The sequence below is a fragment of the Rhinoderma darwinii genome, chromosome 3 (assembly GCF_050947455.1).
Source record: "Rhinoderma darwinii isolate aRhiDar2 chromosome 3, aRhiDar2.hap1, whole genome shotgun sequence".
Lineage (NCBI taxonomy): Eukaryota > Metazoa > Chordata > Amphibia > Anura > Rhinodermatidae > Rhinoderma > Rhinoderma darwinii.
The window spans coordinates 376,433,421-376,458,522 of record NC_134689.1 but is presented as its reverse complement, the minus strand read 5'-3'; the positions used below and the strand labels follow the sequence as shown (position 1 = coordinate 376,458,522).

The 25,102-nt window shown below is 43.3% G+C and overlaps 1 protein-coding gene across 5 annotated transcripts in view; it reads left to right on the top strand.

The window, feature by feature from the left end:
* Window positions 1–25,102, top strand: part of BRD4 (bromodomain containing 4) — a 56,667-nt gene that overhangs the window by 9,886 nt on the left and 21,679 nt on the right. Inside the window, exons 1-8 of one of the 5 annotated variants that reach the window (XM_075858787.1) lie at window positions 4,311–4,486; window positions 9,064–9,388; window positions 18,685–18,822; window positions 20,785–20,938; window positions 21,047–21,127; window positions 21,949–22,187; window positions 22,363–22,761; window positions 24,130–24,258. In XM_075858787.1, coding sequence (XP_075714902.1) covers window positions 9,098–9,388; window positions 18,685–18,822; window positions 20,785–20,938; window positions 21,047–21,127; window positions 21,949–22,187; window positions 22,363–22,761; window positions 24,130–24,258 — 1,431 coding nt within the window. In that variant the 5' untranslated portion in view covers window positions 4,311–4,486; window positions 9,064–9,097. Of the gene's footprint in view, window positions 1–4,310; window positions 4,487–4,517; window positions 4,667–9,063; window positions 9,389–18,684; window positions 18,823–20,784; window positions 20,939–21,046; window positions 21,128–21,948; window positions 22,188–22,362; window positions 22,762–24,129; window positions 24,259–25,102 lie in introns of those variants that run through there. The other 4 variants (XM_075858783.1, XM_075858782.1, XM_075858784.1 and 1 more) reach the window with 4 other exon arrangements.

Sequence of the window (25,102 nt, the reverse complement as noted above, 5' to 3'; positions counted from 1 at the left end):
TACATTCACATTTTTGCTGACAAGTGGCCAGTTAATATCGAATCATCGTCATTCCCATTGGTCCGCCGTGATCATGTGACCACGCAATTGTTGAATGTTGGGGATGCCCCTGTCTCGCCTACGTCTGACGGCCTGATCTTAAAGGAGAAATCCAGTCAGAAGGTGTGTGAGCGCTCGCTCGTTCGTTCGGAGATCAGTATGATCTTCTCACATGTATCTATGACCTGTCAGACTATAATTTTGACGAGATTTTTAAAATCTGGCTAACAGACTAAGATGGGGGATGTGCACCACCAAAATATGGCCAGTGATTTCTACCGCAAAAACCAGGCTATTCGCAGGAGGGCTGTGTACACTCGGGTTGGATACCTATTTACTGCAGAAATCTGAGGCTGATCTAGGATTGTTGCCGCTGATGTAGTTTGGGTACGTACAATCCGCTGGCTTTTAATTGGCAGAATCCCTTGGATTAACTCGCACTTTGTTAATCCAGAGATTTTGTGCAGCGTGTGAACATGGTTTAATGCAGATTTTGTTGTGTAATCTGTGCTGGATCCTGTTTTAATTGTGACACGTGTGAATGGGGTCTGAAACGTCACGGCACACCGCTGCTACGTGTACTGGCAGACTAATAAGGAGGGGATCTCCTATAGTAGCACTTTTTTTTTTTTTTGCTGCAATTTTGGTAAAATTGCGTCATTTTGCAAAAACAGTAACAAAAAAAACACCCTATGATCATGACCTGTGAACCCAGCTTTATGCAGTGTTTCTCAAATCCACACCCGGACAGATGACGTGTAAATAAGGTGGCGTCTTGAGTTGGGGTTTAATTCAACTTTTGGCCAGCATAAAAAATGGCGGCAAAATGGCATGGGTCTTGCTGCAGTTTGCTGGAAAAAACGCTCATGAACCGCAGTGTCTGATTCTGTTTGACTGTGATCAATACTTGGCACGAGTCTTCTCTATGGGAAATTCTCTAGACATGGGGGGAGGGGGGGATTTACTTAGACTGGCATTGCATAGACACAAGGGTGTATTAACCCCTTAGTGACCACTAATACGCCTTTTCACGTGATTCACTAATGGGCTTTAGGCTAGTCTGACGCCTTTTCACGTCAGCCAAGTCTAAGTCCTGCACGGGTCTCCCGTGCAGGCAGGAGCCGGGGCTCTGCCGTCTGATGACAGCTGAGCTCCTGCTCCAACGCCCGCGATCGAAGTTTACTTCGATCGCGGCCATTTAACCCATTAAATGCCGCCGTCAATAGCGACCGCGGCATTTAACTTTGTTTACAGAGGGAGTGCGCTCCCTCTGTCACCCATCGGCGGTCCGCAAATGAAATCGCGGGTCTCCGATGGGGTGTCATGGCAGCCGGGGGCTTGATAAAAGCCCCCAGGTCTGCCCTGGACATATTCCTGTTAGGACGCGCCGGAGGCACGTCCTAACAGATTGCCTGTCAGATTTACACTGACAGGCAATAATGCTCTGGTATACGAAGTATACCAGAGCATTATAGCAGCGATCGGAATATCGCACAGTAAAGTCCCCTAGTCGGACTAATAAAATCAGTCATCAAAGTGAAAGATTATTAATAAAAAGTACAGTAAAAAAATAAAACCATTTTTTTCCATAAAAAGTGGTTTTATTTAGTAAAAGTGTAAAAAAAAAAAAAAGTACACATATGTGGTATCGCCGCGACCGTAATGACTCCATTAATAAAGTTAATTTGTAATTTAAACCGCAAGGTGAACACCATGCAAAAAACCATGGCGAAATTGCAATTTTTTTCCATTGCCCCCCAAAAAGTCATAATAAAAATGAATCAATAAGTCCCATGCACCCCAAAACAGTACCATTCAAAACTACGTCTTGTCCCGCAGAAAACAAGCCCAAAAAATCACTACATTGATGGAAAAATAAAAAAATTACGGCTCTTGGAAAGCGACGATGCAAAAACAAATAATTTTAGTTCAAAAGTGTTTTTATTGTGCAAAAGTCGTAAAACATAAAAAACCTCCACATATGTGGTATCGCCGTAATCGTACCGACCCATAGAATAAAGGTAACATGTTATTTACGTCGCACAGTGAACGGCGTCAATTTAAAAACGCATAGAACAATGGCGGAATTTCAGGTTTTTTTTATAATCCCCCCCAAAAGGGTTAATAAAAGTTAATATAAAAATTATATGTACCCAAAAATGGTACTATTAAAAAGCACAACTAATCCCGCAAAAAACAAGTCCTCATACAGCTATGTAGACGAAAAAATAAAAACGTTATAGCTCTTTGAATGCGACTATAGAAAAACGAAGAAAATAGCTTGGTCATTAGGGCCTAAAATGGGCTGGTCACTAAGGGGTTAATGAGTCGTTTTTTGTTGAGGTTTTTGTTGAGGTTTTCAGAATCGCAGTAAAACTGCATCATTTTGTTGTTTTTTGAAAAATAAAGCCACCGTTTTTGCCGCGATTATGAGAATCCCATAAAAAAAATGCAACAAAAAGTAACTCCTGTAAACACAACCTAATAGATTGGAGTAAGATGCGTATCATTTATTAAGAGGCGCATGTTTCTTAGTAAATTAGGTGCATCTCTTAACTCCGATTTTTGCAATAATTTACGCCTGTTCCTGGTATAAGTTATACTAAATTTGTTGGGCGGCTGAAGGCCCCGTCTTTGACCAAGCTCCGTCCACTGTTCAGTAAAGAGGTGTTAGTGGCGCAAAACTCAAAATTTGGACTTCCGCAAATTGCGACTTGCAGCATTTGCGCCTTTTCTACACCAGAAAACTGGGGTACAATAGTCAACACATTCCCATGTGACCATTTTGGGTTCCTTGATGACTGGTTTGAGAAACGCTACCCTAATGAAAAAGGATGGTCTATAGCAGGAGGGTCTTCAACGATTGTGGAAATTCCTGTACTCCATACGTGACCTGTTGGGTGGAGGCAAGCAAGCCCTGCTCTACAGCCGACAACCCCTCTAACTATTTTATCATCTGTTCTTGTGTGAGGCGTTGGCTTTGCTCCAGACAGCTGTAAGGGTGGGGGGGGGGGGGGGCTCCAAGACAAGACGACTTGGTGTCCTGTACAAGAGCAAATGACTTGTTTGGTCACCTCGCCCCTCCCCCATAGATCATGTACTCGGTCACTTATGTGCTGGATGCTTTACTTTCTGTCTGACCTGTTTTTGAGTGTTTACCCCTGTGTTTGCCTTTTGTATCTTTTTTTTAATCTTTTTTTATTTTTTTTCTATTCGAGAAAGTTTGAAGCTCGTAGTGTGCACGATTTTTATAATTGAAATGCAGAATTTATTCGAAAAGCAACATCTGTTAGGCCCACTCCACACTGCGTTTCTTTGGTGCCGATTTTGATGCGAAAACCATGTCAGAATCCGTGCTAAATAATGCACCAAATCTCCTTTTATTGATTTCAATAGGAGGTAAAGCTCCCCCCCCCTCCTCTTACGGATTTCACATATAAGAAAAAAACCAACAACTTTGTTATGCCACCATGTAAAATGCGACACACACGGAGGTACAGCATGGGCTCGTATATTTTTATGGGCGCAGTTACACAGATCTTTAATATGGTTATGTGCACACACAGGTTTTTTTTAGCAAGCAGAAAAAACATCTGCCTTTAAAAGTCATTCTGGATTTTTAAGAGGATTTGTGGTTTTTGGTGTGGTGTTTGTTGTTTTTTTAGCATTTAAAAAAATAAAATAAAATTGGCTCTGTATTAATGTTCACGCTAGCCATCAAAAATACAGGAAACTATATAGACCCCGAAAAGTCAACAGGGCATGTTTGGGTTATCCAGTATACATTTGAAAACTGATCTGTCATGGATGTGTTACAAATGAAGATCATGACACAAATGTGAACAGACTCTAAAAACTGGCACTTTGTCGTGTAGTTTTTTGTTTTTTTCAGTCATTTTTTTTCTTTTCTCTTTAAAAAAAAAATATCTCCTAGTAAATCATGTTGATGGTATGTATTACCCGTCTGTTAGGAAAATTATAACTTCAGTTTCGGTACAATGTTTAAATAAATAGTATAAACTGGTGATGGGAACACGTTTGCGCTATTTACGTAGCTGTACCCATTGCGTGTATGCAGTGCCTGGACTTACATTCGATTGCATCACCACGCTCCTGCTGCGCATGACGTCATTTCCGTAACTAGGCCAACGCGTTCGTGAATTGCAACCTTACGCCGCCAGCGTCACGCAGCTTTCAACCTCCTTTGCTGCGGTGACGGGCCCGTTCTTTCATCTGTCACGTAGTTTTCGTAGCGCAAAAGCCCTAGCTACGCCATTGGCGCATTGCTTGGGAGAGGAAGTCTTCCGTTCCCCCCGTCGTGAATAGAGCACTTACGAAGGCCGCTGTGTTAACCGCCGGCAACGTTGCGCAATTTTCGTAACGCTGGTTCTCCTTGGCGGGCCCTGTGTCGGACGGGTGGGAAGCGGCCGCTGGTGACGCGCTTCGGGTGTGTGTGTAAGCATTTTTATCGCGGCGGCGTGCCCTGCGGTTTATACATGTGCGGGACTCTTCACGGCAATTGTGTGAGCGGAGAAATACCGGGGAGGAGGAACCCAGGACCTGGAGAGCAGCCCCGAGCCGGCGCCATTTTCTGGGAGAGGAGGCCCGGGGGGGTGGCTTATATGCGGTAACTGATTATTTGAAGAAAAGGCTTCTTATTCAATATTTATTCTGTAGTGTAGACCTAGGAAGAAGCCGGGCGGCAGTGTATGTACATATATACAGTGTGTATGTGATCCGTGTAATGAGCTGACGCTGCAGTGATAGAGAGGAGGGGCTGTATACAGTATGCACCGGCCGCTGGATACCATTATGTGGGAACATCATGTATGTGTATAGTGTGTGTGTATGTGATTGGCTTGTGGAAGCATGTGACCTTGTATCGATGCGCTGTTCTCATACTGACACATGAGGGCTGTAGATCTTGTCACTATAGGATCTATTGTGTGTGTGTGTGTGTGTGTGTGTGTGTGTGTGTGTGTGTGTGTGTGTACACAGTGCATTGTATGTGCACCTCACAGTCACTCGAACCTAAAGTAGTCCCTGCACACATGAAGCTCGACCTTATTTACAGGCGAAACCTCCCATAATTTGGTGCCTTGTACAAGGTAACGTTGTCAGCCGCTGACTTGTGTGGTGCCAAGTTGTTCGGTCTAATATCGTATGCAATGAAAAGTATTACAATCCTCAATTTGCTCTGGAATAATAAAGTGGAAAATCTGTTTTGCACAATGGCTGACAACCCCGGGGTCGTCTTATTACCTACCGAAAATGAAAAGAACGCACTGAAACGATCTGTGATAATTTTATTAATCTGCCTCATTATCTATGGAAATAAATTGACGTGCAGGTTAAATGTCAGATGTGGTAGTCGGAGAATAAGAGGATTTTAACCAGTTCCCATCTTTACCGTGTTGGTTTCTGGCCGCTCTCCCATAAATACATGGACTTTGGTCTCTCCAGTGATTGATGTTTTAGGGGAGAACTTTGTGATGTTCATTTACCACTTTATATTAGGAAGAAATCCTTGTGGTATGTTGTAAACCAATAGGAACGACTTATCTCTGCTGCCCTAAGTATTACTAAAGGTCCTTTTAGACGGGCCGATGATTGGTTGAACAAGTGTTTGAACGCTTGTACCCAATCGGTTCCCAGTGTAAACAGAGCAAAGATCAGCCGATGAACGAGCAAACTCTTGTTCATTGGTTGATCGTATCATTTATGCGACCCCCAACAATGTCACGACATGACGCAAATGCTTGGGGATGAATGATCGTAGTAAGGATCGCTCGTCCCCATACATTACTAATGCTTGGGGATGAATGATCGTAGTAAGGATCGCTCGTCCCCATACATTACTAATGCTTGGGGATGAATGATCGTAGTAAGGATCGCTCGTCCCCATACATTACTTGTGCTTGGGGATGAATGATCGTAGTAAGGATCGCTCGTCCCCATACATTACTAATGCTTGGGGATGAATGATCGTAGTAAGGATCGCTCGTCCCCATACATTACTAATGCTTGGGGATGAATGATCGTAGTAAGGATCGCTCGTCCCCATACATTACTTGTGCTTGGGGATGAATGATCGTAGTAAGGATCGCTCGTCCCCATATATTACTAATGCTTGGGGATGAATGATCGTAGTAAGGATGGCTCGTCCCCATACATTACTATTGCTTGGGGATGAATGATCGTAGTAATGATGGCTTGTCCTCATGCATTACTAATGCTTGGGGATGAATGATCGTAGTAAGGATCGCTCGTCCCCATACATTACTAATGCTTGGGGATGAATGATCGTAGTAAGGATCGCTCGTCCCCATACATTACTAATGCTTGGGGATGAATGATCGTAGTAAGGATCGCTCGTCCCCATACATTACTAATGCTTGTTCCTTGTGAATGGAGCTAACGAGCGCCGGTCCGGCTGTATCATTGATTGGCACTTGTTTTCACAGCCAGTATCGGGCCATCTAATGGCACCTTAAAGAGGCTCTGTCACCAGATTCTCAAATCCCTATCTCCTATTGCATGTGATCGGCGCTGCAATGTAGATAACAGTAACGTTTTTTTTAAAAAACGTTCATTTTTGGCCAAGTTATGAGCTATTTTATATATATATATGCAAATGAGCTTTGAAATGGACAACTGGGCGTGTTTTTTTTCGTATGTCCAACTGGGCGTGTATTGTGTTTTTATCTGGGCGTGTTTACTTGTTTTACTAACTGGGCGTTGTGAATAGAAGTGTATGATGCTGACGAATCAGTGACCAATCAGCATCATGCACTCCTCTCCATTCATTTACACAGCACATAGTGTTCTTACTAGAACGATGTGCAGCCACATACACAAGTGTCCTGATAATGAATACACATGACCTCCAGCCTGGACGTCATGTGTATTCAGAATCCTGACACTTCAGAATCTTTTCTCGCGAGATTACGAGGTAAACAAGATTTCGTTTCCCTTGATGGAAATCTCACAGAAAAGATTCTGAAGTGTCAGGATTCTGAATACACATGACGTCCAGGCTGGAGGTCATGTGTATTCATTATCAGGACACTTGTGTATGTGGCTGCACATGGTTCTAGTAAGAACACTATGTGCTGTGTAAATGAATGGAGAGGAGTGCATGATGCTGATTGGTCACTGATTCGTCAGCATCATACACTTCTCTCCACAACGCCCAGTTAGTAAAACAAGTAAACACGCCCAGATAAAAACACAATACACGCCCAGTTGTCCATTTCAAAGCTAATTTGCATATATATAAAATTGCTCATAACTTGGCCAAAAATGAAAGTTTTTTTAAAAAAAAACAAAACCGTTACTGTGCTCTACATTGCAGCGCCGATCACATACAATAGGAGATAGGGGTTTGAGAATCTGCTGACAGAGCCTCTTTAAGGAAAGGTGTTTAAAGCCCACGCGGACCTGTGGCCTTTGTCTGGATCGGTCATCAGCGTGAAGCCGGCCCAGCGATTAGCTTGTATCGCCGGAGGTTGTCACAGTTGGCTACAGAAATGTAGTGATGAGTAGACAACCATATCAGAGTAAAGCCACACGGAGCCGTCTACAACCACGCAGACGTGCTGTTTGGCGCAGTTTCAAAATTTAGAATGGCTGTGCGGTTTCGATGGTAAACTAAGAATGCGCATCAATTAATCAATTTGAAAAATGCACCAAATTGAATGGTTTTCAGCCACTCAGTGTGACGTTACTCTAATTGTTGCCCAAGTCCATCTGCGGGAGCAACCCTGGCTAATAGTGGGGTCCCAAATGGACCCTTAATCTAAAAACCTCCCATAACCCACCCCACCGATTCTTTGCTGATAATTGCTACTTTGGCTACCTATCATCCAAAGGGGGAAAAAAAATAAAAAAAATCTGAGGACAGCCTAAAGCGAACCGGTCACTGGCTCCTATGAAGTGAGACTCACGCGATGACGCTGGCCTAGGATTGTCTGGAAGAAATAGCCTCACACTGATAGGTCAGTGTCAGAGGCTCTCTGCTAACTCCGCCCATTGGCTAACCAGTGGCACATTTACATATTGTTTAGGGGGCAATATCTTCGCAATGGGGGGGCACACAAGTAAGGAACAAATACCGCTGGACTCGGACACCGCGGCAATTCCGTGCGTCTAATAACTGACTTTGTAGGAGCGAGTGACAGGTCCTCTTTTAAAAGGGTATTCCAGTTTGAGCAGTTTAATTTTAAATTGAAACGCTTTGTAATTGTCTCTTATATTCCATGGTTGTTCTGTAAATGTGCAAATATTTCTAAGATGTTATACACTGATCTTTCTTGCCTAGATGCTATTTGGAACTAGCTACTCTATAATGTAAATGTGTATCAATTCCGTAGGTGTGTTTTTGTTGGGAGCGTTCATTGTTTACTTCCAGAGGCTGAAAACCTGTCCTGGTCATGTGATGGAGACAGTCTGCAACTGTGACGAGACGTGCACCTGTGTGATTATCACATGTCATGTTCAGCATATGGAAGTAAACAATGAAGGGTTTGTGTCGCCACATTCTGGGAGCAGAACACTTTTGTTATGTAAAGTAGGTGTATGAGAGCTTCTTCTTTGCGTGATGACCTGCAATTTTCATTGATAGCCTTTTGGGACATATATGACTCCTTGATAGATTTTTGGATATTGGGATGCACAGAAAACAGCAATTCTGGCATTGTTTTTTTGTTTTATTTCTTTTATGCAGTTCATTATGTGGGTTAGTAAACGTGAAAAAAAATAAAATATATGTAATTAGTTTGTAAGGTGGGAAAATATGGCTTCTCCATTATTATTTTTTACTTGGTATTTATTCTCCTATCTCTATCTGTGTGCGGTGTATAGAAGACATGACTAGTTAGGCTTTGCCCAAGTCATATAATGGCCAGATATAGTGTTATTCCTCATGTACACACACATGACCACTTCTTTTCAAAAGTGAGGTATGCTTTAATTGTTGTATTTTTAGACTCTCTTCTCATGTATATTTCATGTGTTCTTCCCCAGGTCGCCTGGCCCTGCATGCGATGGGAGCTTTATCATGTCAAGCGAGACTGGACTTGGTACACGTCTGAGGGCCACATCTGGAATGGGCGACGGAGTAGAAGGGGTCCCAATGTCAGGGGCCCCACAACCTGCACCTCCTCAACTCCAACCACAGCTTCCCCTATTACTCAACCCTTCTCCTCCTGATATTGCCAGGCAAAACGAGGCAAAGCGCCAGACCAACCAGTTACAGTACCTGCTGAAAACCCTGCTGAAGACACTATGGAAGCACCAGTTCGCTTGGCCTTTTCAGCAGCCTGTGGACGCTATCAAACTAAACCTGCCTGTGAGTACAATCGTGAATTTCTATACATACATATATTGACTGCTCTCTGTATGACAGACCTGTTTACACAGTACCATGTATACCTTTACACATTCTATGATCTTGTTGAGGGTGTTAAGCAGATCTTTACAATGTTAACCCTTTCAAGACCGAGCTCATTTTGACCTTCATGACCAGCCCCATTTTCTCAAATCTGACGTGTCAATTTATGTGTTAATAACTCTGGAATGCTTTTGCCTATCTAAGCGATTCTGAGATTGTTTTCTCGTGACGTATTGTACTTTATGTTAGTGGAAAAATTTGGTCAATAAATTCATTGCTTATTTGTGAAAAACACAAATTTAGAGAAAATTTGCAAAAATTATGATTTTTCTCATTTTAAATGTATCTGCTTGTAAAACAGATAGTAATACCACACAAAATAGTTACTATTTTATATATCCCATATGTCTACTTTATATTTGCATAGTTTTTTTAACATTATTTTACTTTTCTAGGACGTTACACGGCTTAGAACTTTAGCAGCAATTTCTCAAATTTTCAAGAAAATTTCAAAATGCTATTTTGACAGGGACCAGTTCAGTTCTGAAGTGGCTTTGAGGGCCTTATGTACTAGATAGACCCCATAAATCACCCCATATTAAAAACTGCACCCCTCAAAGTATTCAAAACAGCATTCAGAAAGTTTCTTAACCCATTAGGCGCTTCACAGGAATTAAAGCAAAGTAGAGGTGACATTTACAAATTTTATTTTTTTTGCGGAAATTCATTTGTAAAACATTTTTTTCTGTAACACAGAAGGTTTTACCCCAGAAATGCAACTCAATATTTATTGCCCAGATTCTGCAGTTTTTAGAAATATCCCACATGTGGCCCTAGTGTGATAATGGACTGGAGCACCGGCCTCAGAAGCAAAGGAGCACCTAGAGGATTTTGGGGCCTACTTTTTTTAGAATATATTTTAGGCTTGAAGAGCTCTTGTGGGACAAAACAGTGGAAATCCCCCAAAAGTGACAAGGTTTTGGAAACTACACACCTCAAGGAATTTATCTAGGGGTACAGTTAGCATCTTGACCCCACAGGTATTTTGCTATATTTATTGGAGTTTGTCTGTGAAAGTGAAAATCTACTTTTTTTCTGAAAAAATATTTAAAAAAAATATTTGCAAGGAATAAAGATTAAAAAGCACCCCAGAACTTGTAAAGCTACTTCTCCCTATTACGCCAATACCCCATATGTGGTACTAAACTGCTGTTTGGACCCACGGCAGAGCTCAGAAGGGAAGGAGTGCCATTTGGATTTTGAAGCGCAGATTTTGCTGGATTGTTTTTCAGTGCCATGTCGCGTTTGCAACGCCCTGGAGTAAGCAAAACAGTGGAATCCCCCCCCCCCAAAACTGACCCCATTTTGAAGACTACACCCCTCAAGGAATTGTTCTAGGGGTATAGTTAACATTTTGACCCCACAGTTTTTTTGCTGAATTTAGTGGAATTTTAGGCCGTGAAAATGAAAATCTACTTTTTTTCTGAAAAAACATAGAAATGTTTAATTTTTACAATGAATAAAGGAGAAAAATTACCCCAAAATTTGTAAAGCAATGTGTCCTGATTACAGCAATACACCATATGTGGTAATAAACTGCTGTTTGGACCCACGGCAGGACTCAGGAGGGAAGGAACAATATTTGGCTTTTGGAGCTCAAATTTAGCTGGAATGGTTTTCGGGTGTCATGTCGCATATGCAACACCCTGGAGGTACCAAAACAGTGGAAACCTCCCAAAAGTCCCTTTAGGGGACTGGAACGAGCGATCATTAGGTCGCTGGTACAATACACTGCAATACTAATGTATTGCAGTATAATGTCATTTTACAGGCTCCTGTAACAGCGCGATCGCTGTTCCTGTCTGTTAGTCCCGGGTGGCAGCTGTAATACACAGCGGACACCTGCAGAATATGGAGCGTGCGCAGCGCATGAGCCCGCTCCATATATAACCCCTCGTACCACGACATGCTATTAAGTCGTGGTGTGCCAAGGCGTTAATGCGCAGCGGATGGTGCAAAGTGAAAATTAAAATTTTCCACTGATATGCCATTTTAATGCACAATATATTGTGCCACTGAAGACAAATACCTCATACAATGTTGAGCGGGTTCTCCCGGATATAAAATGTCATATATGTGGACGTAATCTGGTGTTTGGGCACGCTGTGGGGCTCAGAAGGGAGGGAACACCATTTGGCTTTTGGAGCGCAGATTTTGCTTGGTAACTGTTCTGTTTGGGGTTTTGCTGGTATTTCAGTTTATGATGTGGGGGTATGTGTAAATTGGGCAGAGTACATCACGGCATAATAAGAGAGTATAATAATGGGGTACATAAATAATAATTCATAGATATGTGGCCGGTGTCGCACTGATAAATGGCGCCCGATCCTATCCGCTTTTGGACACTGCACATTTTGCATCGCCATATTCTGAGAGCCAGAACTTTTTTTATTTTTTCTCCAACGGAGCTGCCTGAGGGCTTATTTGTTGCGGGACAATCTGTACTTTTCATTGGTACCATTTTAGGGTACATGTGATTTTTTTTTTTTTTTTATCACTTTTTATTAGATTTTTTTTGGAAGCAAAGTGACAAAGAAACATAAATTCTGACAATGTTTTTTGTATTTTTATTTTTTTTCACAGTATTCACCGTGCGGTATAAATGACATTTTACTTTATTCTGCGGGTCGGTACGATTACGGCGATACCATATGTATATAGGTTTTTTATGTTTTGTGGCGATTGCGCAATAAAATCATTTTGATAAAATTTATTTTCTGTGTCACCATATTCTGAGAGCCATAAAGTTTTTATTTTTCAGTCAAAAAAGCGGTGTAAGGGCTTGTTTTTTGCGGGACGGGTTGTAGTTTTTATTGGTATTATTTTGGGGTACATGCGACTTTTTGATCACTTTTTATTCTATATTTTGGGAGGGGTGGTGACCAAAAAATAGTGATTCTGACATTGTTTTTTAATTATTTTTTTTGCGCTCTTCACCGTGCGGGAAAAATAATATTATAGTTTTATAGTTTGGGTCGTTACGAACGCGGTGATACCAAATATGTGTACTTTTTTTTTAACATTTTCATTTTTTTCCTATAATAAAAGACTTATAGGAAAAAAAGCATTATTTTTTTTTGTAACTTTTATAACTTGTTTTTACACTTTTATAAAACTTTTTTATTACTTTATTTTTTACTTGTTTTACTTGAAGCCTGGCAGCACTGATCGCTGCAATAATACATTACACTACCTAGGTAGTGTAACGTATTATAAACTGTCAGTGTGACGTTGGGAGTCACACTGACAGGAAGCATATGAGAACCAGCATCCGGCTGGTTCTCATAGGCTGCTGTGCATGGCAGACCCGGGGGCTGTTATATGGCCCCCGGTTCTGCCTTATAACCGACTGCAGCACCTGCAATCGGTCCCCGGGAAAGTTTGTTGTAGCAACAAACTTTCCAGTTTGTTATAGCAACAAACTTTCCAGTTCGTTGCTACAACACACTTTCCCTGCGATCACATGACCGGGACCTGAACTAATCAGGTCCCGATCATATCTCCGGGACCAGAGGCAGGTGATAACCGCGCGATCCGGGTGTCAGCGCTACTCTGAGACACCCAGATCGCGCTTTTAACACCCACCGTGAATTCACGTCGGCACTGCACAGAGCCCAGCAAATGCCGACGTGAATATACAGTGGGCGGTCGGGAAGCGGTTAATGTTACACGGTCCCCATGCAGGAGTCCACGTTAACCCCCTTCCCGCTTTGGCCACTTTTGACCTTCCTGACAGAGCCTCGTTTTTCAAATCTGACATTTTTCACTTTGTGGGAATAATTTCGGAATGTTTTTAATTTAAATGTATCTGCTTGTAAGACAGGCAGTTATAACACACAAAATTGTTGCTGATTAAAATCCCCCACATGTCTACATTAGATTGCCATTGTTTTTTGAACATCCTTTTTATTTTTCTAGGACGTTAAAAGGCTTAGAACTTTAGCAGCAATTTCTCACATTTTCATGAAAATTTCAAAAGGCCATTTTTACAGGGGCCAGTTCAGTTGGGAAGTGACTTTGCAGGCCTTATATATTAGAAACCCCCAATAAGGCACCCCATTTTAAAAACTTCACCCCTCAAAGTATTCAAAACAGCATTTAGGAAGTTTCTTAACCCATTGGATGTTTCACAGAAATGAAAGCAAAGTAGAGGTAAGGCATCATTTACACGAGCGTAATATACGCGCGCGCTTTTCGCGCGTCAGACGCACCTATATTAGTCTATGGGGCAGTGCAGACAGTGCGTGAATTTTGCGCAGCGCGAGTGCGTTGCGTAAAATTCACGACATGTCCTTTCTTTGTGCGCTGTTCGCGCATCACGCACCCATTGACGTCAATAGGTGCGTGAAAACCACGCATGCCGCACGGAAGCACTTCTGTGTGATTCGCGCAACAGCTGTCAAACTCTGAATGTAAACAGAAAAGCACCATGTGCTTTTCTGTTTACAAACAACCAAACGGAGTGTCATAATGATGGCGGCTGCGAGAAAATCTCGCAGCCGCGCATCATACGCTGATGACACACGGAGCTGTTAAGTGCCTTTTGCGCACGCAAAACGCCGCGTTTTTTGCGTGCGCAAAACGCACACGCTCGTGTAAATCAGGCCTAACAGTTACAAGTTTATTATTTTTTATTTTTTTTTTGCAGAAATTCGTATTTAAAGAGGCTCTGTCACCACATTATAAGTGACCTAATCTTGTACATGATGTGATTGGCGCTGTAATGTAGATTACAGCAGTAGTTTTCTATATAAAAAACCATTTATGACTGTTATGACCTATATTCGCTTTATGCTAATGAGTTTCTTAATGAACAACTGGGCGTGTTTTACTATATGACCAAGTGGGCGTTGTATAAAGGAGGGTATGACGCTGACCAGTCAGTGACCAATTAGCGTCATAGACTTCTCCCCATTCATTTATACAGCACATAGCAATATATCTATATCGCTATGTGCAGCCTCATACACACACACACACACACACACTAACATTACTGCAGTGTCCTGATAATGAATATACATTACCTCCAGCCAGGACGTGATGTCTATTCACAATCCTGACACTTCTGTAGCGTCTCTGTGAGATTTACAGCAAGGCAAGCGTAATCTTGTTTGAAATGACAGGTTACATCGTAATCTCGCGAGATTACGCTTTCCTTGCTGTAAATCTCACAGACGCTACAGAAGTGTCAGGATTCTGAGTACACATGACGTCCTGGCTGGTAGTGATGTATATTCATTATCAGGACACTGCAGTAACGTTATAGTGTGTGTATGTAGCTGCACATAGTGATATAGCTATATCGCTATCTGCTGTGTAAATGAATGGAGAGAAGTGTATGACGCTGATAGGTCAGCATCATACACTCCTCTGTACAACGCCCACTTGGCCAAAAAGTAAAACACGCCCAGTTGTCCATTGAGAAACTCATTAGCATAAAGCTAATATAGGTCATAACTCCGTCAAAAATGATCGTTTTTCTAAATAAAAACCACTGCTGTAATCTACATTACAGCACCGATCACCTCATGTACAATATAGGCCACTTATAATGTGGTGACAGCCTCTTTAATAATTTTTTTAGAAACGCAACTCAATACTTTTTGCACAGATTCTGCAGTTTTAGCAAATACCCACGTGTGGCCCTAGTGTGATACTGGACTGAAACACCGGCCTCAGAAGCAAAGGAGCACCTACTGGATTTTGGGCCTCCTTTTTATTAGAATGTTTTAGGCACCATGTCTGGTTTGAAGGGCTCTTGCGGTGCCAAAACATTGGAAATCCCCAAAAAGTGACCCCATTGGGAAACTACACCCTAGGGCTGGGCAATTAATCGACAAAAAAACAAAAATCAGCGCAGATAATAGACGTCCTCTTTGCTGAGGCACAATCAGACCCACCAAATCAGCCGGTGGGCCTGACACCTCTGCCGACATACAGTATGTGAAAAAGGCCTTGGAGTTCTCATAAATTGCTTTGATTGAATTTTTCCTGTCTTGTAATGTGAGCTCCAATGTCTGCTTTATCAGCTGTGTCATGAAAGTCGACTTCATGTATGTGAGATCGTGTTTGAGGTTTACTGCATGTTCAAATGTATTTCCCAAGAGTTGATCTCCGGGATCGTGGGCAGCCGGTGCTGTCCAGGTGCCTAAAATCAGTCAGTGGCCGGATTCTTTATCTTCACGAAGACTTGCTTTTGTCCTCCGTTTTCTTTCACTCTTTAAGTTTCTATACTGTTCTGTTGACGGTTAGGCCCTGTTCACACGTAGTTGTTTTTGCAGGCAGAATAAATCTGCCTCAAAATTCCTTCAGGGATTTTGAGGCAGATTTTGACCTGCCTGCAACTTCTTGCCGCGACTTTTCACGCTGCGTTTTTCACCTGTCGACATTGAGTGCCGCAAGCAAAAAAAAAACCGCTTTCTGTGGCTCCCATGGAGTTCAATAGGAGGTCAGAGGTGAATTTGCGGCAAGAAAAAGCATGCGACTTTATTTAATTTTTTTACCGCAGGCAGCTGAAATCCGCGGCATAAGAAAACGTCTGTCTCCTTTGAAGTCAGTGGGAGGCTGTTTCGGATGTTTTTGGTGCTGATTCCGATGCAATTTTTCCGTCAAAATTAGCATAAAAAACACTGTGTGAACTGGGCCTTAAGTGTTTCGGCCTTCATCTTGTAGCATTGTAAAAATATCCCTAATGTTTTATGTTGAACAATAGTCCCCTGATTGTTTGGGTAATGCAAGTTGCATGACTGAGAAACAGACGTTTGATTTCCCCCGTTGCGGCAGTTGCGAGTTCCCCTCTCTCTGCTCTGAGCGATGGCTGTAGTGGCCAATCAGGAGACTGCTAGAGCCATCACTCAAAGCGTAGTGTCGGGGCTTGCTTTGTCCAGTGCAGGAGCGCTTCCACGTCAAGTTGCTTTCTCAGTGGCACTTGCGACTGCAGCGCCTGGGAAATTAAACCTTGATTTCTCGGTCATGCAACTTGTATGACCGAGATGATAAGTTATGTTTACAATGCCCTCCCCTCCTCTATATTGCTCTGTCAGCAGTTTTAAGGCCTCAAAATTGCTGACGGATTCCCTTTCAAAGTAAATCAATTGCTAAAAGTTTGTTTGGCAATGTCAACATGCTGTAAAGGGAGTCTGTCACCAGAATGTCCGTCTTAAACTAGTAACAGGGTATTGTAGGGGAGACTAACCTGTGTCTAGTGTTTATTTTCATCTTCTGCTTACTGCCTCCTTTATAGAGAAATCCTAATCAGCACTTAGGTGCAATGAGGGTATTAACATTGCACCTAAATGCTCTTACTTCGCTCCCCAGTTCAACCCCTCCTCCCTCCCTTACATTGATTGACAGGGGCCAGGCAGCATAATCGGTGCGTTCATGCCTGGCCCCGTACTGTCTGTAGCGCGCGCACATCTTTGCTCTCCACTCTGCACATGCGCAGTACGATCTTTCTACTCGACGTTCTAATCGGCAGTACTGCGCATACGCAGCGTCCCTGCTCTTTATTCGGCTCATGCGCAGTACTGCCGATTTAAAACTAGGATTGTGCTTCTGATAAAACCTGATTATGCAAAGTTTCCAGGCCATAGATCAGGAACTGTATTCAATTTAGTGTGTACCAGGAGCTGTAGAGACCGGAAAGGGTTTGAAGTGAGAGCAGGGACGTTACCCGGGGTAAACTTTGAGACAAGACAATTTCTTCTTAGCGCTGTTCACATCATGCTTGGGATGTACATGACGTGTGTACTACAGGAAAGCTGCCGGTGTACACGCTAAACGTGTCAACAGGGCTTTATTAGCCCGATGGAGGTCAAGTGTTTGTTTGGCATCTGTCGGGTTAGTATAGCTTTTTTTTTTTTTCCTTTAATAGCATTGGAGCCTATGGGTGATGTATGGCATATTTCTCAGGCATCCATTAAACGGATGATTGTTTACATTCAGTGGATAGAAAAAAGTCACTTTTTGTCCGTGCCACTGAAAATAAAAACCACGAGAATAAGTAGCATGCTACTTAAAGGGGTTTTCCCATCAGGGACATTTATGATATGTTCACAGGACCTCTGGGACACGCACCTATCTCTAGAACGGGGGCCCCCTAAATCCTGTTCTACCGCTCTGTGTTGTGGCTGACTCGTGTGATTCCCGACCATGAATTTTGGAAACGGCGTAGCTCACTGAGCTACGCTGTTTCCGTTACTAACATTCAGTTCTATGGGACTTACGGAAACAGCGTAGCTCGTCGAGCTACTCTGTTTCCGAAATTCATGGTCTGGAATCACACGAGTCAGCCACAACACAGAGCGGTAGAATGAGATTTAGGGGGCCCCTTTCTAGCAATAGGTACAGGTCCCAGAGGTGGGACCCATCTATCTGACATCCTGTGAATGTCCTTTATGGCAAAAGCCCTTTTAATCGCACTGATTCTACTCGGCAAAGCCAGTGAATTAGCCCCATTTGAAGGGGACTAATCCTTGTGCGGATCCGCTTTACATGGCAGAAATCGGAGTTTGAGCCTCATATCCTGCCACGGATCCTGTAGTAAATACGTGGGCAAATCTGACACGTGTGAACATTGCCTTAGGGTTTAGGAGTATAAAAGTGTAAGAAAAACATTGTAGTCCAACAATAGTTCAGTGCTATAACTTTTTCTGCAAGATGAAGTTGGAAAATATGGGGCGCTGAGATGCCCAGCATTTTGCATCTGCACATTTTCTATTCATTTGTCTATCAGGAATCACGAGAGATCTTGGCAAGTGATTCAAATGTGGCAACAAATGATGGACAATGGTTAACCGGTTTCAGTCCTAGGACATGTTCACGCGCAGCAGAAACGGCCTGAAATACATGGCAAAACTGCATGTGTTCTAGATGTTTTTTGACCCCGATTTCACCCTTTGAAATAGGTGACAGATTCGGCATTCTGCAGTTTCCAAAATCCCGCGGCATCCTTTCATTTCCGTTCAGGTTGTCCTCAGCGTGTCAATAGCATTTTGGCAAAGTCTCATTCACATGCTTTGTGCTGTACTTCTTTGTGGATTTTTAAATGTTGCATTTTCACAGAAAATCTGCTTCAAAAACATCACGTAAACTATTCGCTGCCATATACCATAAAAAACTTCTGAGACCATAAAGATTTTCCCTTTTTTCAGCCTCCTAAACCATTTATTTTATTTTTTTTTAATCCGTAGGATTATTATAAAATTATCAAGACCCCAATGGACATGGGCACCATCAAGAAGCGTCTAGAAAACTATTATTACATGAATGCCCAGGAATGTATCCAGGATTTCAACACAATGTTTACAAACTGCTACATCTATAACAAGGTATGTCTTGAGAATGCATGTTCTTTGTACGTGTGCACATTAGATTCACTGACTGAATTGGTGGTTGACATTCACTAGGTGGCAATTGTGTTGACTCATTTAGATGTGGCGGCCACAAATGCGAACATTGTGGTAGTCACGTTAAAAGGGTTATCTAGTCCCTAAAAATTGATGGCCTAATATCTGATTGGTCTGAGTCCGACACTCGGCACCCCCGCCGATCAGCTGTTTTGAAGGAGCCGCCGCGTTTGTATGAGCGCTGCTTCGCCTACGTTCCTTACCTGCTCGTATTGTGAATCACCGACACTTGTAGCGGCGGTTCCCAATACTACCGCCTTCTCCCATTTGAAGTGAATAGGCGAAGGCTGTAATACTGTGAACCGCCGTTACAAGCGTGTCTATTCACAGTACGAGCAGATAAGGAATGAAGGAGAAGCAGCGCTCGCATGAGCACTGCAGGCCATCAATTTTTAGGGACTAGACAACACCTTTTTTAAGTTTTCAATGTTCAGTATTCCCTTATCTGCAAGAAAGGTGGCGCCCATGCACGTTTACAACGTTGGTCTATGGGAGGTCTGAAGAAGCTGATTTGAGATGATATCCCAATCATTATAATAGGGGGTGACTCATGTGCAGCCATCTCTCCGCTGCAAGTAGGGAACATGAGACGTGTGGGGTTCAAGCAGCCTCTTATAGAGCAGTCTATGTATGCAAGATATCAGAACGTGTGGCAGGGAAGCACAGAGCTAGGTTCTGTACCCAGTGCACAAAGAGAATGAAAGCCACATAGTGGGTGAAAAAAAATCCAGAAAAAAGAGGAGCAGCACACAATTTTAAAGCGACAAATGTTAGTTCTCATCACTGTTTTGGCTCCTAATAAAGATGTCATTGTGCTCTGACACTAAGGCTGGGTTCACACGACCTATTTTCAGGCGTAAACGAGGCGTATTATGCCTCGATTTACGCCTGAAAATAGGGCTACAATAAGTCGGCAAACATCTGCCCATTCATTTGAATGGGTTTGCCGACGTACTGTGCCGACGACCTGTCATTTACGCGTCGTCGTTTGACAGCTGTCAAACGACGACGCGTAAATTGACTGCCTCGGCAAAGAAGTGCAGGGCACTTCTTTGCCAAGTTATTTGAGCCGTTCTTCATTGAACTCAATGAAGCACAGCTCAAGATTTACGAGCGTCACAGATGCCTCGTATATTACGAGGAGGAGCATTTACGGCTGAAACTACGCAGCTGTTTTTTTCTTCTGAAAACAGGCTGTCATTTCAGCCGTAAAAGCCTGCTAGCGTGTGAACATACCCTAATACAGAAAGCTTAGGGTTGGGTACAGTTCCCCCCCCCATGCTGGGAATACTACTGTAATGAGGCAGACTGGCCTCATGATTTTACAGGGTCTCTTATCTTATGGGTGTCCTCTACACAACATGAAGGGACATCAGACCTGCTCCCTTGATTTGCCTTTTAATAGATGATATCCGATGTCACAGGGTCCATTAGTCCTGCATTCATTGCTGTACCCTGTGGCATAGGATATAGTTTGTTGGTAGGCAGTAACGAGGATCAAGGCTAAAGTCTGATAGAACTTCTTCCTCTCGTAGCTGTCTGGAGGGCGAGACCCTGCTGATGTCTGAGGTGTGGTTTCCAGGTAAGCAAGACCTGGGTTAATGGAAGTCGCTGAAAAAGTTTAATGCAGGCTTTTTCGTCCCTATGTGGAAAAGCAGTACAAGCCTCGAAAAAAAATTTTTTAGCTTATTTCTCATGCGCTTAGGCAAATTTATTTACTCACATCAGTCACTGTGCCCAGTAATTTCCATGTTTCTCATTGCACAAAAAAAAAAATATAAAATTGATTGGTCTGTTGGAATTACTTAGATTTGTGCGCATTTTTAGGTTTTGCAATAATTATTTGTCTCAATAATAACTTTCTTTTTTTTATTTTATTTTCAGCCTGGGGATGATATAGTTTTGATGGCTGAAGCCCTGGAGAAACTCTTCTTGCAGAAAATTTCTGAGATGCCCCAGGAAGAGACGGAGTTGCCAATTGTTCAGAGCAAAGGACGTGGTCGTGGGAGGAGGGAACCAGGTGACTGGGAAATAAAGGGTGATTATTAATGGGATTGCATTGGTGGGTCAAGTGTAAGCTTCAATGTAATAATGAATGACACCGCTTTGTAAGATGTTTTCAAGAAGTGTCTTGTGTGCTTTCTAGATGCATCAACCACCCCAATGAGAACCCGGGTCCCTTCAATAAACCAAGGAGACAAGCCCATCCCCAAAACTCCAGTCACACGTAAGTTGACCTGATTAGGATAATTTTTCCTCTTGATGTTAGAGTAACTACACTTTCATCAAACTTTTGATATGTCATAGAGACATATCAATAGTTTGGATTGGTGGGGGTGTAGGTGCTGAGACCCCCACCGCTGCAGAAATGAAGGTGCAGAAGTGCTCAGCTGTGATCGGTGTTCCTCATTAAGGCTTCGTTCACATCTGCGTCAGGGTTCCGTCTGAGCTTTCCATCTGAACGGAGCCCTGACTGAAACAAATGGAAACCATAGGTTTCCGTTTCCATCACCATTGATTTCAATGGTGACGGATCTGGTGCAAATGGTTTCCGTTTGTCTCCGTTGTGCAAGGGTTCCGTCGTTTTGATGGATACAATACCATAGTCGACTGCGCTATTCGTTCTGTCAAAACGACGAAACCCTTGCACAACGGAGACAAACGGAAACCATTTGCACCAGATCCGTCACCATTGAAATCAATGGTGATGGTAACGGAAACCTATGGTTTCCATTTGTTTCAGTCAGGGCTTCGTTCAGATGGAACGCCAGAACGGAGCCCTGATGCAGATGTGAACAAAGCTTTAATAAGGAGCACCGATGAGCACTTCTGCAACTTCGTCTCTGCAGCGGTGGGAGTCTCCGCACCTGGACCCCCTCCAATCCAAACTTCTGATATGTCTCTGACATATCAAATGTTTGAAAGTGTAGTTACTATTCAATGATTTAGCTTCTGTTGTGTAACTTATCTGCAAAATATTATATATTGTAAAAGTTTTTTGTTTTTTAAACGTTTTTGCATCTCCATAACCACTTGCTTTTTCCCCAGCTGTCTCTAAGCCTACATCCCCTACTACCCCTGTGACCCGGGCGCCTACCCCTCCGCAGACCCGCACCCCGCCTGCCCGCACCCCTACCATCACACAAGCTCCTATTACGTTTTCACCTACCATCACTCAGGACATGGTGGTGCCGACAACAATACCTGCTGCTGCTCCTCCACAGCTTATACCGAGTCATACATCCATCATCCCGACTGCAACCCAGCCCGTAAAGGTGAGAAAAACGGTGAGTTCAAAATAGATCAATTATGAAGACTGCTAATTTATAGTCTAGCGCTCATTAGAGTGCTATTCAGGATAAAAGCGTTAGGTTAAATGGAAAAAAAAAATTAACATTTACGTAGTAGATTTGTTCAAACAAGGTTTTCTGCTGCTGACGTTTTGCTTATTTTCCTCCATAGAAAGGGGTTAAAAGGAAAGCTGATACTACGACTCCCACCGCCCATGATCCGCTCCATGAATCTTCTCCTCTTCCTAGTGACTGTAAGCCGCCTAAGCCTACACCACGACGGGAAAGTGGTCGCCAGGCCCGGCCAGCAAAGAAGACTGAGGTGCCGGACTCCCAGCTTCCTGCGCCTCCTGTCTTACACACTGCTGCAGTTCCAGTATCTATCCCAGTAAATAGCAGCACCAAGATCTCTGAGCAACTAAACTATTGTGCTGGAATTGTCCGGGAAATGTTTGCAAAGAAACACACTGCCTATGCCTGGCCATTTTATAAACCAGTGGATGTGGAGACTCTAGGACTGCATGACTACTCCGAAATTATCAAGCATCCCATGGACCTGAGTACCATTAAGGTGTGGGAAGATCCTGTGTACCTACAACTCATTGCTCATTTGTTGTCGCTTAAAGGGGTCGTCAAGGCATTTTATATTGATGTGCTATCCTTAGGATAGGCCATCAATATGCGATTGGTGGGGGTCCGATTCCCGGCATCCCCGGTCGCAGTCTTTTTCCAGTTTACAGGCACAGCGCCGTACCCTTAGCTGTGCCTGGGATTGCAGTTCTGGTCCCATTCAAGTGAAAGGGACTGAAGTGTAATCCCATGCACAGCTGCTACGGATAGAACACTGAAGAAGCTGCAGCACCTTCAGTCAGCTAATCGGCAGGGGTGCCGAGAGTTGGACCCTCACCGATCTGATATTGATAGCCTATCTTAAAGAGAACCTTTCACCTCCCCAAACATGTGCAGCATGTTCTAGGAAATGCTTCACAAACACGGTCTCACACAAAATTATTTTTCTCACTCCCTCTGTTATTTACATATCGGTGCTGCTATATTTGGCACCCGATATGTAAAAAAGCCCCTGAACTGTCAATGGGGCGTTTGTAACGTACTAAAAGGCAAGGGGGCGTGATGTCTTCGCTCTGACACTGTCCAATCAGCTGCGGACAGTGTCGGGACGGCTTGCGCTGTGTTCTCTCCTGCGAGAACACACAGACTTGATGGTTGTGCTGCAGATCGCGTGCGTGCGCCCGCCTGGCCTTTCGCTCGCACATCGACGTCACTACTCCCGCCGCCGCGGAATGAGCAGAGACGACGAGGAGGAGGAGATCTACTTCCATCCGTCGTTGTGCGCGCCCACGCTATCTGCAGCACAACCACCAAGTCTGTGTATGTTCTCACGGGAGAGAACCCAGCGCAAGCCGCCCCTACACTGTCTGCAGCTGATTGGACAGTGTCAGAGCGAAGACATCACGCCCTCTTGCCTTTTAGTTAGTTAGAAATGCCCCATTGACAGTTCATATCAAATATAACGGCACCGATATGTAAATAACGGAGGGAGTTTGAAAAATAATTTTACGTGAGACGGCTTGTGAAGCCCTGCCCGTTACATGCTGCACTCCGCTGCATATGTTTTGGGGATGAAAGGTTCTCTTTAAAGAAAGGCCATCAATATAATATGCCTTGAGAACCCCTTTAACCTCACTCCGTTTAGTTGGATGGTATTTCTATTCTGTATGGAGTCTGAAAATTCTCTAAAAAGCCTTGCACTGTACACATGTCATAGAACTCATAGGAAGCAGCTTCCGATCAATAGAACTAGTAAATGATTTGCCTAACATTACATCAATTTCAGATACAACACATAGGCCAGTTATCTGCCCCCTCTGCTTTGTACACTATTTTTTTGACCGGCTGCTATTTCTCCGGTTGTCCCCAGATAAAGATGGAGACTATGGATTATCGAGATGCCCAGGATTTTGCTTCTGATGTGCGGCTTATGTTTTCTAACTGTTACAAGTATAACCCGCCAGACCATGAAGTGGTAGCCATGGCCCGAAAACTGCAGGTAAATTGGGGATGGTGAGCAGAGACAAATTGTACAGCAATGTTTGTTAACAGCAGTCTTTTATGCAGAGTGGAGGGCGTGGAGAGGGGTTCCCTATGAGTTATCTAGTTGGAAACCAGGATATTAAATAAAGGAGGAGTGCACAGAACTTATTTTTGTATGAAGAAAATGGGTAGATGTGAGTTTGTATTTAAACCACTTATGTCAGCATGACAAAAATATACGCCATGATTTGCCTGACCTAGAGGCTCCATGACATCGATATATGTCAGAATGATCGCATGGGCACAGGAGCTGTGATTGACAGCCGGTCCCCTGCTGCAATGGCGGGGCTATCAATACCGACCGTGGTTTCTAAGGAGCTTGATTGTGCTAGGGGGCGCCCTGCGAACCTGATCACATGGTGCAGATGGGTTACCATGACAGTCAGGGGCGTAACAAAGGCAATACAGGTCTGCCATAGGTGTAAGCCTTATTTCACCATGTCTCTGCAAGGGCATGTTCAGACTATTGAACAGCCTGAACGATCAAGGGAAAGCAGCGCATGCACGAGTGCCGTGGTTCCTTCAAAACAGCTGATCGGTTGGGGTGCCAAGAGTCATCCCCCCAACGATCAGATATATATATGGCCTATCCAGAGGAAAGCCTTTATAAAAATAAAAAATGTATTGCTGCAAACAGAATGACCAATAGAATAAAGTTTAACAATATTTGTTCCACATGGCGCATAGAGTAAAAAGAGAAGGAAAAAAGTCAGCCGTCTCCGCCCCCCCCCCCCACAAGATTTTATAAACGTTTGTGTACCCCGAAGGGTGAAAATAAAGGCTACAAGGGGTTAAAGATC